The following is a 17,540-nucleotide window of genomic DNA, read 5'->3' as shown; positions in this document are numbered from 1 at the left end:
TGAGAAATGGCAGATGGGCATTTCCAAAGAACCATCAGCTCTGCAAATGGAAATGCTACAGATGAGTATCATCTACTAAAAATGGTTATCAAAGGGGGGATCCAGGCTCAGCATCCTCCCTAAACATGCTAAAGCATTCTCTCCCATGACTTTGGAAAGGAGAAATTTGCCATTTCCAGCAATACACTACTTCATAAAATAATTTTAATAATAGCATTGGCCATGATGCTTCTCTAAATTTGAACCTTTTTTCACCCTGGCCTGCACAATCCATAGCCTTTCATTTGGGCTCAGGACTGTTATAAGTGCAAGTGGACCATGCACATATAGCCAAGACTATACCTAGACTGAAAATTAAAGGACTTTTAAATGTAATTTAAATTAATTCAAATATTAATGAACATTTAATTAAAAATTAAAACTTAAATAAAAAATCTCTCCAGATCAGAATAATAATTTTAGGATGGAGTTTGATATGAATGGTGCTATATAATGGTGTTATATAGTCTGCAATTCCAAGTCTGTGGAGGATCCTTTTCCGAGTCCAGTGACTCTCAAGTTGTTTCACAAGGCACCACACCACTGCATTTCCTCTGGAGTCCTCTTGGCTTCTTTCCTGCCCTTCTCTGCTTCCACATGCACTGAGTGGCCAGGTAGCTTCACCCAGAAAGGCCACTTTCTGCAAGTGACTGTCACCCAAATTCTCCCATTCTTCCCCTTAGCAAGTGGGAAAGGATGTAGTACTTCACTGAAACAAGCAAACAGGCAAGGAGGTCTTCTACCCCAATTAAATAAAAATTTGAAAGGAGAAGCATTTAAAATTCTAAATCCTTGACCTGTGTGAAATGATTCCTATTTGTATAAAGACTGCCCCTGTTCAAGTAGCAAAAGCAGTACCTGTTCTGTTACAGATTAAACAGTCCTTCAACCAGATGTGTGAAGAGAACTATGTTTTCTTGAGGTGAAAGGAAAGAAGTAAGAAAACACAGTGCTTCACCTCCACAAAGTTTGGGATCAAAACTTAAAAGCTGACCTCCCAGATTTGAAGAGCGACCTGAAGTAGAAAGCATTGCTGTTCTAATCACTGATCTTAAGGACAACAGAAGAACTAGGTTGTGACCAGAAGCTATCACTCTCACATGACACCAGCACTTGCGAATTGATTTTCACAGTTTCTCACTCTCCTGTAATTCTATTAAAGCATTTAACCCTGAAGAGGAAACTTCCAAGCTCTGCATTACTATACTTAAACCAGTTTTGCTGAATGCTACTGAATGTAACATATTTAGATAGCAAACTCTTAGAGACTAAGGTTATACCTTCTTCCATGTATTTTTGCTGAGAGTACTAACTGTAGTCCAAAAATTGCACACTCTAAATAAAATATCTGAGGGAATACAATAGAATACGATCTGTTACTATCTGTGTGCTGAGTAAGGGGCATTGCAAAAAACAATCTGTTTCTCCCAAGAACTAAGAGACAGTAAGAGTTGTCTGTGAGTGACACAGTAACCTTGAAAATCCATAAAACAAGAATGCATTTGTTAAGAAAATTCCAGAGATTTTAGGAAGGCCAGACCAGCTTCATGAGGCTGATGAAAACAAAACTGGAACGGAGGGGGATGAGAATGCTCTGCTACATATTCAAGTTGTAATTTTTAATTGTTTATCTGTAATTGAAAATCATGCAAATAATAACAGTAGCAATATGGGAAACCTGTGTTAATCTACAAATGAGTACAAATGCTTTTTGTATTAACTACTTTATATACTTATTAGAAGACATTTCAAACCTGGTTTGCTGTTTTACATTGAGCCTCAATTATAATTTCAAGGAACAAGGCTACCTTCAGCAGCACACACCAGTTATATATTTGACGCTTGTTAAATCGCACAGTTTTATTCAAAATAAAGAAAACAACCTCAAAGGGTGGTTGCTTTGGCTTTGCTCTATTTTTATTAACAATTACCTTTTAAATATGCTTACTATCTAAGAGTGGTAAAAGCTTTTCTTAAAATATCTGCATACTGTGAAACAGAAGAATGGATGCATTATTTCTGTAGCATTAAAATATTTCTATATGAGTGTCCTGGGTTGAGTAAATGGTGGAGTTTTTTGGTGGCAGGGGAGGGGGCTATCAGGGCGGCCCCCTGTGAGAAGCTTCTCGAAGCTCCCCCAGCTCCAAGCCAGCTCCACTTCTGTTTGGGAAATTGAGCCAATCAGCTGAGCCTCTGCGATAACGTATTTAAGAAGGGACGGGGTGGGGATAAGTCGAACTTGTGAGGAGGAGTTGCTGCAGCTGCGTGAACACCAAGGTCAGTGGAGGAACGGAGGAAGAAAGGAGGGGGGAGGTGTGCCAGAGCAGAGACCCCCCTGTATCCTGTGGTGAGACGGCAGGGTGACCCCACCCTGCCACCCATGGAGATCTACGGTGGAGCAGACATTGATTTATGGCCTGTGGCTCCTGCTCAGTTGATCAAGGTTCCGTGCCCGAAGAAGACCGGGGTCTCATGGGAAAAGGTAGCCCCCGCTGCTGTAATTCAGCGCTGGGAGGATTGCAGCATGCGGGGGAGTCCCACGCCGGAGCAGCTCGGGAAGGGCTGCAGCCGTGGGAGGGAATCCAGTCGGAGAAGGTTAGTGACCCATGACGGAGCAGTGTGGGGAACGCTGCGGCCCATGGGAGGAACTCATGTCGGAGAAAGTTTGTGGAGGACTGTCTCCTGTGAGAGGGGGACCACGATGGAGCAGGAGGAACAAGTTCCGGACACTCCCCTCACCGAAAATGAAGGAAGTGGCAGCGCTGACTGCACCCCCCCATTCCCTGCCCCTGTGCCACTGGGGGAGGAGGTGGAGATACTGGGAGCAGAGCTGAGCCCGGGAAGAAGGGAGGGGTGGGAGGAAGGTGTTCTCAAGATGTGGCAATGCTTCTCACTGTCCTATTCTGTTATGTGTTGTTAGTGTCTGTAATAAATGTATGGGTTTTTTTCCTTCCCCTAACGAGTCTGCCTTTTGCTCGTGACCATAAAGGGGAATTTTCTCCCCATCCCAGTCCTATCTCGGACCCCAAGCCTGGCTCTCCGTCCCTTCTCATTGCCGGAGGGGATGGGAGAGAGAGCTGCTGCATTTTGGTTGGCTGCCAACCAGGCCTAAACCACGACAATGAGTTGCACAGACACAGAAACATATATCACATCCACAAAAATAAGATATTTGAAGAAGGCAAGGCTAGAAGGAATGCAATGCAGCAATACTCCAGCAAAAGGAGAGTTAAGACTTTAAACAACTAAATTCTTATTCTATCCTTTATCAATTATTCCAAGAACTCAACAGAATCTACTTAAACACTAAGAAGATAGAGTAGTGCAGGTGGACTCCTAACTTTAAAAATGTACATTTATTATCCAGGGAACCAGCAATAATAGAATCACAGAAAAGTAAGGCTGGAAGTGCTCTCATGAAGTCTATTCCCCTGCCCCAGGGTAAGATCAACTATACATAAACCATTCCTGACAGATATTTGTCTAACTTGTTCTTAAAAATCTTCAGTGATGGAGACTTTGTAACCTCCCTAGGCAACTGACTGCAGTTCTTAACTATTCTTAACATTAGAAAGATTTTCCTAATGTCTAACCTCAACCTCTTCACCACAGTAAACTTACCTGTTACTTCATGCTCTATCCCCAGCAGAACTGGAAAACAGTTTCTATTACCTTCCTCTTTACATGAAATTTCCATATACTTTTAAATGGTTATCACATCTTCCCTCACTCTTCCATTCTCTAAATGAATAATGGCCAACTGGGTCATATGTAATCTGCTGGAGCATTTATCTTGTCTCCCATGTAATCCCCTCAAGGAGCCTCCCTCTTCCAGAACTACCACCCCCATGCCAGTGACATCTCCACCCAAAACACCAGCAGTTAAGCAAAACAAAATGTGGGGAGAGATGCCAAACTGAGTGGCAGGCTCTCTTTCTCTTCCTGCAAAGAAAGGTCCCACAAAAAACAGCAGAAGTCACTGTGGAAGAGATGTGAGGTGGGGAAAGGCACTCCAGAGAAGGGCTGACGAGGAGAAGGAAGGGTTCAGTCTAGAAAAGAGGGGAAGAAGCTTTTAGACAACCTGGAATTAAGTTGTAGTGAGCCGCTCTGGAAACAAAAGGAGGTGAAGGAAAGTGATGAAAAGCAGGAAGACTACCAGAAGGGTAGGAAATCTGGAAGAGAAGTGAGACCAGGTGTATGAACAGGGAGAGATGGAGGAGCTTCAGTACAGAGGAAATTTGGACACTGATGGGTAAAGGGGCGGAGAGATGTTTGGAAAGCACGAAACACAGGGCAAGAAATGCCACAGAAGTCCTAAGTGCCAGGGGGGATACAGAGCAGAGGTGGGGGGACTGGGGAAGCTCCACCAAGTTGCATTCCTATGAGCACGAGGATCTCCTAACAGATGAGTTCAGCTTCTCTGCTAGTTTCTCTCTTCAGTTCCAGGGCCTGGGGGAATATCAACCAAGCTGAGGACCTGCTCCTTGGGAGTCACTTGGCCTCTCTGGATATGGCCCAAGGTCAAGCTTCAGCGACAATGACCTTGAGACATAAGGCTGCAAGGGATTATGGAAAGATTTGAGGGTACCATCACTTCCACAGGGAAAGGTGTGAGGGAGAAGATATGAAGCTATGACAGAATGGGATCAGAAGGTGACAGGAAAAGTCAGCACTAGACTGAAGGGCAGGGGCTCACTGCACAGAGCAACCTCTTACTATTTATTCTGGTTTCCATAGTGCCAGAACTAATAATCCCTCTAGCAGTGCTGAGGGTCACAGGGCAGGAATGCCTCCAAGTCAGCCCAGGTCTGACAGAGCTTGTGCTGAGACAGAGCTAATAAAATCCTGATGGACCTAAACTGACCTTGCAAAGTCAGGAGGCTTCATACACTGTTTCCTAATCCATCCCACAGTGTTCCCCTTATCCTTTGATCATCCTGGATGTCCCTGTGCCACACACTCCCCAATGATGGACAGCTGATTTCAGAATCCCACTGTGCTCCTAAACCAGCACACAAAACACACACTGTGAAAAAAAGTAGCTAATTTAAAAAATAGACCTCAGCTGTCCAGGATCCCTACCACTGTTACCCCAGCACTGGCGCAGCACTGAGAGTGGCCGAGGCAGAAGGTGTAATACTTCATGGCAACTAAGAAGTGTACAAGTGAGGTGGTCCTTCTGACCATCACCTCAAAACACCACCGTACCATGGCCACATCTTGCCATGTAGCTCAGTGCATCAGACACATGCCCCACCACAAATCCCCACTTCTTCATGGGAACGTAGGAAAAACATCTTCAGAAAGTTTGAGAATTACTGCTCTAGCCTGAAAAAGACCTTTTTTTTTTTTTTTCAGTTCTCAAGGGTCATGTGGTCTAGACCTCTGGCCTTTCCTTTTGCTCTTGTCTGGATGCTTCAGTGGGCCCAAAGAGCACTGCTCAGAGTAGATATAGTACACCAGCCACACAAATGCTAAGTAGAGTGGAAAAATGATTTTGCATGTCTTACATGCAGACTCCTGTCCGTATATTCTAGCATAACATTTATGGCATAGTATTGTTGATTCATAGCCATTTTCTGAACTCTTGCAACTGCCCATCTGTTTTCTACAGACCTGCTGCCTCACCAGTTATTCCACATTTTGATTTGCACAGCTGATTATTCCTGCCCAACCGCAATTTAGAATTTGTCCTTGATGAACTGCATCATATTTATGTTAGATCAGTTCTCCAATATACCACATTAATTTTGAATTCTAATCCTGTGCTCAAAGGGTTTACATCCTCTCCCTGGTTGGTGTCATCTGGAAATTCTGCATGCAGATTCTATCATCTAAGTCATTAATTAAAATATTGAATATTTGTAGGCAATCCAGGGCAGAATCCCACTTGACATATCCTTCTAGTTTGACTATGAATCACTAGTGATTATTCAGAGAACAGCTTTCCAGCCAACTGTGTACCCACCTTGTAGCCCATATTGCCGCCTTGTTTATGAAAGGGTGAAAAGCCTTCCAAAAATCAAGATATACTATTTCTCTACTTACAGGGAAATTAGGCTCCACTGACAAGGCACCTTCTGGAAAAAAAAAACATGCAAATTCATTTATCATATTATTATCTACAGGCTATTTATAAAAAAAATCAGTTGATTATCCGATTCAAACTTTTTTCCAAAGAATTTAGGATAAGCTATCTACTCCAAACGGGAAAAAGAAGAACCACAAAAGGTTACACGTAGGTGCAGTGTTTGCTCTTTCACAGCTTTTCTGAACCTAGACTATCCTCCAAATGTTCTCCAGCATAACCGCTAATTGCTCAGACATTGCTTCAGATATTTCACCCTAAATTGAAGAGATGATTTAATAAGCTCCAGCTTGTTCTAAAATACCTATTATCCTATCTCATTAGCTTATAATCAGTTCTGTTCCTGCTCTAGTTGGAATTCTTGCCTTTCTCAAGGTAGCCATCGTTTTCCCACCACCTAATTACAGGTCACCCTTTTTGGCAAAGAATGATGCAAAAAATGTCATCAGCTACACTGTCCTCTCTGCACTATCAGATCATGAGTTTTGTCATTCCTTCTCAACTAGTAGTCCAGAAACTCAGTCTTCCTCTTCTTACTACTGAGAACATACCATGTCTTCTTGCTATTGGGTCCCTTATTAGTTGTACTTTGCTTTGTGCCTTGGCCAACCTGATTTAGTCCTTGCATTCTTCTCATGTTCTTTTACACTCATCTCTAGTAACTTATCTAGTTTCCACTTTCTGTATGAGTCCTCAATTTTCAGATCATGCAATTTTGTCTCTTCTTACACTTTTCTATGGAGAAACATTTTAGTTCTGCTTTTAATGTTCTTTATTGTGACTGGAAAATAAAAAGTTAGTTCTTTTAGAAATTGCCAGCCTTCCTGAATTTCTTAGATTTGTCTCCCAAGAAATGTTACCTATCAGTTCTCTGAGCTAAATACAATCTACTTTCTTGCATACTATTGCTTTTATTCTCAAGTTCTCTCTTAATCTTCTGAAGAATGGTAAGCTTGCTCTTTCATGATTGCTATCACTCAAATTGCCTTTTACCATCATAGGCTCAGCCATCTCTTTCCTAATCAAGCCTAGGAGCATTTCCCTTTCATTGCCTTTTCTGCATTTGGTAACCCAGAACCTATTATATTTGCATGATCTACTGAAATTCGTATTGAGCCAGTAAAGTGAAAAAGATGTAACCATAAGCTATTGTTTGGCAATATATGATAAAGTGATTGGATGAGCCCATCTCTTAGAACAAGAGCCATCTGCAAAAAAGGGCAGCTTTGGCATCTGTGCCAGTAAAATGAGCGTACAGACAGGATCAAAATATCTCCTAGCTTTAGCTGTAAGCCCTTCCAGGTCACAGTGATTAGCAAGGTGGAAAGGAGGTTTATGAAATACTCTGAAGGTGGCTACACAGACATTGTCCTCCCAGACTTTTTTCTGCCAGCACTCTGTTCAGCTGTAAATTGAAATGGTTACTCTGATTGTTTCAATAGCTGCAATCACTTAGCATGGCTAGATTCAATGTTGACACTGCACAGGTTTCAGATATCAAAGCTTTTTCTGTACAAATCAGCTCCTTTCTGCATGTGGTCATGCCCCCTCTGCCACTATCAGGTACTGTTTTCTCCTACAGCTAATCTGGCATTCCAATAAAACAAAAAGGAGCAATATAGCAAGGATCGGAGCAGCAGGCGTATACACCTGCCATTACACTTTTATTGCAACTCTTAAATTAGCAGAACACAGTCCAGTGCCTTTCTCTAAGAAACACATATCTACCAAGTGTTTATTGCTGAATGCATTGTATAAATCTAACAAGGAACAAGAAAGATCTCCAAAAAGCAAATATGGATATGAATTTGATAAAGGTTGGAAGAAACAGAAGTCCTTGCCTTCTCTTCATATAAAGCAATGATATTACAGCTTCCTTTACAAGACTCCCGCCTGTTTCCTTTACAAGGCTCCTAAATGCATGGTGCAACTTAACTCAAGGTTTAATAATTCTTTAGTACAACTACCAAGATTTTTAAATGTTTATTAATAACTTTACCTGAGCGCAACTCCAAAGAATATAAGAATTCCTTACAAAAGATCAAGCAACCTTCACACTGTTAGTCTCTAGAACAGGTCTGAATCTACTGGGCTGTCACCACAATCTCACTGTTGTCCTGGGCCTCCAGGAACCCCTGTTTCAACTCCCTGAATTTTATGCAGCACTATTTGCCAGGTACCTTCCATCCAGCAGCAGTCACGAGGTTACCAGCTTTCTGACACACCGCCACCGCCCAAGCACCCTGATCACAGTGCCAACAACCCTTACCTTCTGGGAGCTAAGGGACAGCAGATGCTGTGGCAGGAGAGTGTAAAGTTGGAAAGAACATTATATAATATTACAAAGGTGCTAAAGGTAATAAGGTTTTCAGCAAAGGAGGGAGCCACAGAAGGCAGGGCAGGTAAGGAAGAGAACAGATATCTACACAGTAGGAACTCTGGTGGAGAGAAAGGAGTGGCAAAAACTCCTAGGAATGAGCTGAGGGCTGGCAGAGAGCAGCCAGGAGGAAGATACACGGTCAGGACAAGAATGGCAGTGAGGCGCCGTAGAGTGTGCTGCTGGCCAGGCAAGGGCAGGAGGGCCCTGAGGTGGTCCCAGACTTCACATCTCCCATCAGCGCTGGAGCACATGTGGAGCAAAGCTTCCCATTTCCTCTCCTTCAAGACACAACTCACTGACACGCACGGAAACGGTGCTGTAAATCAAAGCAACATGAGGCAACAGAGACAGTTCAGAACTGCTCTGCTGCTCCAAACCAATGTGCTGGTTTGGAACAGCCAGGCACGGAGCTGCAACCCCACTGCAGCCTGAAGGGAGGGTCCAGCCTCTGTGGGTGGATCTGCTTTGGGAACGGACAAAGTGGGAGCCTGCCAATGGGGAAATTAACAGTTTTGTTGTTCCTTCCTGGGAAGAGCTCCTTGAACATCAAGCAGCCCAGGGTAAAGCAGACCAAGACAGAAAAATGATCTTCCTGTACATACAACCCACAGCCCAGTAAACACCTAAAGGCAAAAAAATTTAATTGGAAAAATAAACATCTTGCACATCACTTTCACTGTGGTGCTAATGCATTATCTAGACCTACTAAAGCAAGAGGAATATCCAGCTGATTTTCTACCCATTTCTCGCAGGATCTCAGCTGGCCAGCACATGTGGAAACGAAGCAGCAGGATCTTCTGATCCCCATTTCCTTCTTCCACCTCTCAAATCAGAAACCAGTCCAGACAGGGAAAGCCCTGCATGAACTCCAGCAGACTTTACACTAGAGGGAGCTTTCCTCAGACACACACCACCTTGGCATCCTCTTTCTCATTACATTTTCGATGTATCTACAGGGAAATACATTGGACTGAGGTGAAACAGTGACGGTTTAAATCCTCTGGTTTTGCTAGTTCAAGCACTGCACACATAAAGGATTCGGGGTGGGAGGCAGTACAAGTAGAAGGTACCCGGCAAGTTCTGCCCAGAGGTGTGCTCTGGCTGATCAGATCCAGCTTTACACTGCTGTTTCTGAGCAGCCTCCTGAAATGAACTGTGTCCATCCTGCACCCTCACCAAACTCTCGCATTGAACAAAAGAGCAACTTAACAGACTATATTCTATACCGACCAGGAGGCACTTGTTAAGCTGTTAATGAGTACTTTAACAAGGAAAGCTAAGATATACCTTCCCTAAGGCTTGTGGCCATCCATTTTAGAGGGCCTGAAATATGGATAACTCTGTTACTCACTGTTAATACAAGTATTGAATTGTTCCTCAAGTGAACTGTTTTAAAATATTACTTAAACTGGAAGTATTACAAGATGCTAATGACAGCAAGGACCAATTCAATTTATTTTCTAAACTCCAGTAAACTGTCCCAAAACTATGAGCTGAACTAGAACAGAGGTCCTTACCTGTGAAAGCATTTGTGGCCTGAAAACCAGCTTCCTGCATACTGCTCTCCCAGCGAAGCTTGAGATTCCCGTCTTAACCTGTCCTTACTGGAGACAACTGCTGAGCTTGGAGCTGTCAAGTCACTTCCATTTTAGCTCCTCAGAGTCCATTTCTCTTTCCATTCCAGTATTTGGCACCATCCAGTTCCTACCTGATCCCGACTCTTTCGATCTGTAGGCAGGGAGGATCTGCACTGAATCCCAGCAGGAAGCGTTGGACAGTCCCATCAACCGGCCAGCCAGAGGATTTGGGCCATGATGAATTCAGAAATTAAGCAAATCGCCTGCCAAGACTTTATTTCCCTTTTACAATTAAGTTCTAATCCTCTGTTCATCCAGCACCATTTTTTCAGGTCTTGGCCAATGGTGACGTTCAATTGTCTCTCCTCTCTTGTGTTCCTCTCCCCTCAGGCACGCTCACTGAGAAATTAAAAAAGAAGAGATTATGTTTCCTGATGACCTGTAGCAACATTAAAATTAACAGACTCCAGGGAACAAAACCCCAAAACACATTATCAGGGATTGATTGTACACATTAAAGGAGATCTTCAGAAGGCAAATATTGCGATTTTGCTGAGATGCAAAGTGTGACCACACAGCTCTTTGAAGTGCAAAGAGGAACAGTGCTGAGGGTGTCATATGCATCTCTGAGAACATGATATGATTTACATTTCAAAAGCCATATTTAGCAGAGATGGGGGCAGCAATACAATAACAAAATTGCAGTTAAAAGGGAAAAGGAAAAATACTCAAGGCTCTCAAGTCTAGCCTATTCAAAACCACAGTGAGATTATTAGCATTTCATATAGCTGCTTCCCTTCTTTTCTGGAGCAGGAAAAGAAAGCACTGTCTGCTGACACTATATATGTCATTCTAACAGTCTTCTGAGGTTAAAAACCTCTGTATGTCTGTGCTGTTGATTATCTGTTTAAAATCTCAATTGTAACACAGATGAAGCAACTTGGATGTTTTCAGACATTCGGTAACATTAAAAATATCCGCAGGCTATACAAGAGAAAGGTGGTTAAATTTTTCTTGATCCTATTACTTTTGCATAGCATGGATATCTGCAACTCACTGAAAACTAGAGATGCTGCACATCCAGCTTTTAAAAACTAGCATATGTTTACTTTTACAGGGTGAAGGCAAGCAGCAGAAAAGGACAAGTTTAGGGAAAAGATCATTTTGGAAAAAAAGGAAGAAAGAAAAGAGGACTTGGAAGGAGGACCCACTCACTCCTCGGCCATCTGAGTAATGCCTGGCTCACTGTCTCCCAATTCAATGGCACAGGCAGGTTGAAACTACGTCTGTGATGATCTTAGGATCTGCTAATGGATTTCAATGAATGAGTCTAGCCAGGGCTTGCTGTACTGGATCAGAGACCCAAGGTCTTGTCTACTGGAGTAGCCTGTATCAGAGGGTGCCAGTGTCACTGTCAGTCCCAGCACCCGCTGCTTCAGAGAACAGTGCAAGACCAGGCTTAGTGGGCACACACGAATAACCCACCACCCGCTCCCCAGCTTCACTTCACCCTGACAGGCAGGACCTAAGGACTAGCTTATACCCTGCAGGACCTAAGGACTAGCTTACACCCTGCAGCCTAAGGCTGAATATCCCAGGGGGTCCAAAACCGCAGAGAAGATTCCCGTGCTCCTCAGGGCACCTTCTGCTCTGCCAGCAGCGCTGAGTGCGCAGCCAGCCGGCCCTCGAGGGCTTCATGGGGGGGCGAGAAGGATCTCTTCTGAGGTGTGTCACTGCAACCAAGTGAGCCTGACACCTGATGAATGTCATTTTCTTCCAAACACACCGAATGAAAGCTAGATGCTAACAAAGATGAATTTTCTATCTTAATGATGTTGCTGCTTTTTTTCCCCAAGTTTATTATGCCAGTATTACTGAAGAATACATGTTTTTGTCTCAAAACACAGGACAGTATTGACTGATTGGTTACTTGTATTCAAATCTAGTAATTTGCATTCAAATAAAATAAGGTTACAAAACAGATTTAAGATGTTTTCCCAACTTAATACAGGAGAAACTAGAAATAAAGGAAAAAAAAACCCGAAACAATGCCTTCACATGTAGCATCTTCTATCAGAAAAAGCAGCATAAAAACTTTAGAATAGTGTTTATAATGCTATTATTCCTGAATGTCAGCTCCTCGAGATGCTTTTTCAGCCCTTCGAAGTGCTCTAGACAACTAATAACCATTTCATATGAGATAATTTTATTCTAAAATACATACAACTGAGTAAGGATAATATACATACACCGCAGCACATACTTCTTTTGGCACTTAACATTGTGCTAACTATTCTATAATGACTACAGATGGATGCTGCACTCATCTCCCTAGCTTCCTCTGTAGAGGCCCGAGTTTCTTCTATATTTATAAGAGCAGGTCCATATTTGCATTCACATTTTCAGCCTTATAATTTTTCATTTTGGTTTATAAATCCACAATTTTGATGACTTCTATTTTCAGCATTTTAATTGCTCTCCCCATCTTAGAGATGCTCAAGAAACGTGCACTAATATCTGAGCATCCAGGGAAATTCTCTTATTGTTACATCTTTGTATTAGATATAATAAACTTCTGGTTCTGAAAACAATAAAATACTTTTACTTTCTTAAAAACTGACTTTTTATTAAAAGAAGAATTATTTTCCACATCTTCAACATTTCTGCTAAACTAGTTAAGAACCCAACGGTGCTGAAGAAACTATATGATGCAGGTACTTTCAGCAACCACTGCTTCTTCAGATAGAAAGATGTAATTTTAACAGCATTACAGGACACTGAAACACTTACAGGGTTCATTCAGACCTTAAAATTTAAAAGGTAGTGCACTGCATGAGGTTTAAGTCCTCCCTTAAGGACTCAAGTGAAAGAAGATACCGGTATCTCTTGATTGCCCTAAGTGAGCATTTTCTATCCCTGCAAAAGCACTCTTCCCCCTTGGCAGATAATGAACTCGGAGGTGGCTGGCAGGACACACGTAAGGAAACGGAGCAGGCTGCCGGGGCAAGCCTGTGCAGTGCTCAGCGCCTGCTCGGCCTCTTCACACCTCAGAACCAAGTTCAGTACTATAAAACACTTCACGCTTACGGCTAAGCAGACTATTTAATGAGTGTTTTCCACAGGCAGACCTTTCATCAGTCACATTTGCACAACAATTTCAGGTCTCTCAGATTGCGAATGCATCCAGATTACAACAACAAAGCAGCCCAGCCAATACCACAGCACATCAGGAAAATGGCAAATTCCAGTTTTAACAGCATGTAGAGCTACCACATTTCTATTGTACTTTCCATCATGCAGAAGTTTTCCATTAAAGCTGAACTGATGTTTAAAGAGAGGAGGCTTATGTTTGTTTCCTAACAAGACTGGCACATTTGCAAGCACAGAATGGGTCGGGACCTCTGCTGACACATTTCGGTGTGGCTCAGACAACTCCAGTGAAGCTATACGTTTTTCATTTTATACCACTGTGGTGCAGAAACGTTAAACCAACCTGCTTAGAGGAACAAAAAGTGAAAATAAGTATCTGAAAAAGAGCATGGAAAGTAAACAATACTGACAGAACTAAAAGAAGGTGTGACCTTTGATTTAACTATTATATTTTTTGCAACGTGCAGAGATCCTGGTGGGAGCACATCTCATTATACTGATCAGATGGCAAAGAGAAAATGTAGACTAGAAAGACTAGAGATTTTCTCTTTGCTCCATCTGTTACCTCCTTTCCAATTGCAACAGGAACTCTGCTTCCACTTCTGCTTTCATTCATCCACTGCAGTGTTATATGAGTCTCAGAAGCAAACCAAAGCAAAACATTGTGTTTTATAAATATGTAGCTGTGCTATAAAGATTTGTGGCTACTATGCACTTATCTGATTGAATACCTAGAGAAAAATCAAATCCACTTGTTTCCATCCTCTCCACTTTTCTCAGATCTGGTCCTGGGAAAGACACCAGCATCTGAACCTCACACAAATTGCAAACAGAAAATATTTTGACTATTTAATACCTTATTCAAGTTACATGTTCTCATGGTATATTTAGCTAGCCAACCTGCTACTCCTCTTTTCTAAAAATTGGAAGATGCAGTATTAAAGGGCCACTGTGAAAAAGAAACCGAGAAAAAAAAGTAGCCAATGAGTGTCATTAAATCCTGCAATAATATCTACATTGTATGAAGTATTGTGCAATTAACAGTCAGGACCAAGCCCAGAGGAACTTGCACTGAAAGAAGAAGTGAAATACTGCTTTTTCCAAGACTGATATCTCTGTAATGTCTTGAAAAACTCAAAACCACTGGCTTATATGTAAATGTTACAGCTTGGGGTTTTTGTTGGTTTTTTTTCCATTTCCTTTCACTATATACACTCTGTTTGTCTGGCCACGTGCTGTTGGTTCCCACACAGGTATTAAAAAGTCACTGGATGTGTTGTCAGAAGGGTTATGGCCATGGGAAGCGTTTCCTGTGATAGCCCTCGGCACAAGACATCCTAAAGGACAGCCTTTCACTAAGGTGTTTAACAAATTTCATAACGGGAGTATCTGCAGAGTAAGACCACATGTTTACTTTTTTGAGAAAGCTGCTGAACAGCTTGGGAGCTGTGGTTTAATTTAACTTAATCCAGGGAGGGCTCGCTGCTTGGATTACTAGCTTTCAGGTGAAAGAAGTGTGAAAGGGGAGAGAGCCCGAGCTAACCTGCCCTGCTCTCGCTGCGGTCCCTGCAGAAGGCTGGTGCCAAGCCGGGGCAGAGCCCCAGCGGGAGCTCAGCTGCCGCCGGCACCGACTCGCTCTGCGGGTAGGAGGAGGGCAGAAGCAACGCTGGCCCAGCCGGCAGCTGGACGCCAGCTCAACGGGAGATTTAAGCGTGTCTCCACATTCAAGGAAAAAAGTAATCTGACCGAAGCCAGGACAAGTATTGAACTATCCATACGCTTAAACACTTCGCTGAAGTCCTATAGGTTAAGGCGGCATACATTTGGATATATATTGAAGAAGTTTCTGGAAAAACACTTCCAACATTTTGTTTGTATAAAATGGTGTTTGTAAGAATATCTTTCAAAGTTTGCTAAAGCAATTTAAAATGAAGCCTATGTGCACACATACAGACAGCTCACCTCTCCATCCCCTTTTGGGTTCACCAAGTCTTCCAGGCTTTGGTTTTGCTCCTCATAGAGACTTCTAAACTAGATATATTAATATCTATCAGTTATATCTACTCTTTTTCAGATGGTAAAGCCTGCATTTTTGTGTCATCCTCATTTACTTTATTTACTTCTATCTATAATTTGAATTCTTTCCAAGATACCATTGCACCAGTACTAAGTGAATCCTGGTTCTTGGGAAAAACTATGCTCCATAACTCAGACCACTTAAAAAATTCAAGGCAACTTTCATAGGAGACCATACACAAATCAAACTGAAAAACAGATGTTTAAAATACGTTTATCTAATCGCATCTTTCTCACACACACACACACACACACACATCATTTGTTTTCACTTTCTATCTTCAATATTTGTATAGGTCAGTTGTGACTTTTTAAACAGCTGCTATATTTCACTTTCTTGGTGCATTTCAGTGACATACAGAATGAGTTTCTATGTTCCGTCACATTATACATATTTATATTCCTACAGATACTTTCAGATACTCGTCAAGCTTGTTTAGGAATAGTGTCCAAGCTTCTTCCTTTTTGTTACAGCACCCCCTGAACTGGGGCAAATGGAGGACAATCAAAGCAAGGTGTGGGTCTTTCTACATTAGTTGAAGCAGGAAACAGGTCTTGAGAAGAGGGCTTAAGGCTAAAACTAAGCATCATTTTTTCTAGCCTGTTAAGAAAATGTTCTATAAAGCAAAATATATCCCCAACAGTAATGCCAGCACACACACCGCAGAAACCACTACAGACAAGGCCCAGTTTAAAACAAAACAGATTAATGTTTCTGTACAGACATTTCTTCTCTTCCTCCTCCTGTGTATTTCTTTTTGGAGTGAAGCAACAAACTGAAGCAATGAGTTGAAAATTGGTCTGTTTAGTAGCTTCATGCCAAAATGAATAGCCCCTGGTAATCAGATAGCAAGGAGTATTTCACTTGAAGAAATCCTATAAATAACTGATAACACAAAGGAGCATGCCATGTTTCCTTCCATTAATCTTAAGTGGAATAATGAATTTGGGTCCTCTATTTTCTATCTCTACGAACAAACTAAAGAGCCATACATTTTACCATAGCTGTGCTGACAGAATGCAGTAAAACCCCAGCGGAAAAGTTCACTGAGATCTCCATGACAAGCTATTGGATTTGAATGAGATAATTATTGGGAGAAATTGTACAAGCTGTGTTATGAAGGGCAAATGAGAAGATTGCATTGTTTATTTTTGGACCTTAATAAAACGATAATTACCAGAAGTTGTCAAGAGAAATCATTAATCATGCTGCTCTATGAACCTGACCAGCCAGAGAAAAACCTGAGCTCTGAATTTTATTTGCCAAAATAACAAAAAGCTAGTAAGAACAGAATCCAGTCTCAATTAATCTTTTTCCAAAGCAACACAGGGTCAGTATTTGAATTTGCAGAAGTCTGGCAAAGGCAAAAATTACATTGAGCAGATTGGAGAAAAGATCACAAGTTTTTGATTGATATTCCTGTGACTTGTATGAGAAACCCAGGGGATTCTGCATATCTAAAGACTTTGAATATCCAACATCCAGCTACACCTCATTTAGCATTCCTGCACACCACTGGCAAAACTGTGGCTGTGAATCATAGCCGCAGAACCTGACCACCCTGATAAGCAGCAGTAGGGTAGGGAAGTTACTCGTCTAACTCTGCCGTGTCACGTTAGATGCATAAGCAAGGAAGAAACACCTTAGGACAACACAATATGGCCACTGTCAGTGTGCTGTTAAGACCATTATCAATGTGGAGCTGAACATAAAATGAGACACGTTTCTCTCCTCCTCCTCTCCCACAGCAACTTCTTGCTGCTTCAACAAAATGTTTCTTCTGGCTTCCTTTCACCTCATTTTGAGAACCCACCACACAGACACAAGCAATGTATATTGTTTACAAGCTCTCCATTTTCCAAGTGTGCATCATGCATTTCCTAGCTTTTCACCAGCCAACACAAGCTTACCAAGTTCTTCATCTAGGTTTTTAGGTGTAGCAGGAGCACATGGTCATTTGTCATCTCCACTGGCAGACATAAGAAGAGCAAATGAGCAGTGTTCCTTTCCTGCAGCAAATGATAATTATGTCAAGCATCCCCATGTTCCCTAGGAGATCCAGGGGCATCCTTCCTCTCTTCACCGACAGCACCTTTTGGGTGATGGCATCTAACCTGCCAGGGTGCACCACCAAAACCAACCTCTCCCACTGAATTGGTTAGAGCAGCCAAAAATCTCAATATACACAATAAAGATACTGACACACACACCTACTTAGCTCATAAAAAG

The 17,540-nt window shown here is 42.1% G+C and overlaps 1 protein-coding gene across 1 annotated transcript in view; it reads right to left on the bottom strand.

Annotated features, from left to right (window-relative positions):
• Positions 1-10,483, bottom strand: part of LDLRAD4 (low density lipoprotein receptor class A domain containing 4) — a 182,928-nt gene extending 172,445 nt beyond the window's left edge. The window contains exon 1 of the mRNA XM_033010605.2: positions 10,025-10,483. Within this exon, the coding sequence (XP_032866496.1) occupies positions 10,025-10,064 (40 nt within the window). The 5' untranslated portion in view covers positions 10,065-10,483. The remainder of the gene's footprint in view (positions 1-10,024) is intronic.
• Between the last annotated feature and the right edge of the window lie 7,057 nt (positions 10,484-17,540).

This window comes from Tyto alba, unplaced genomic scaffold, assembly GCF_018691265.1.
Source record: "Tyto alba isolate M040663 unplaced genomic scaffold, T.alba_DEE_v4.0 Super-Scaffold_27, whole genome shotgun sequence".
Classification (NCBI taxonomy): domain Eukaryota; kingdom Metazoa; phylum Chordata; class Aves; order Strigiformes; family Tytonidae; genus Tyto; species Tyto alba.
Note: the sequence above shows the minus strand (reverse complement) of the source record. Positions and strands in the feature narration are given on the sequence as shown.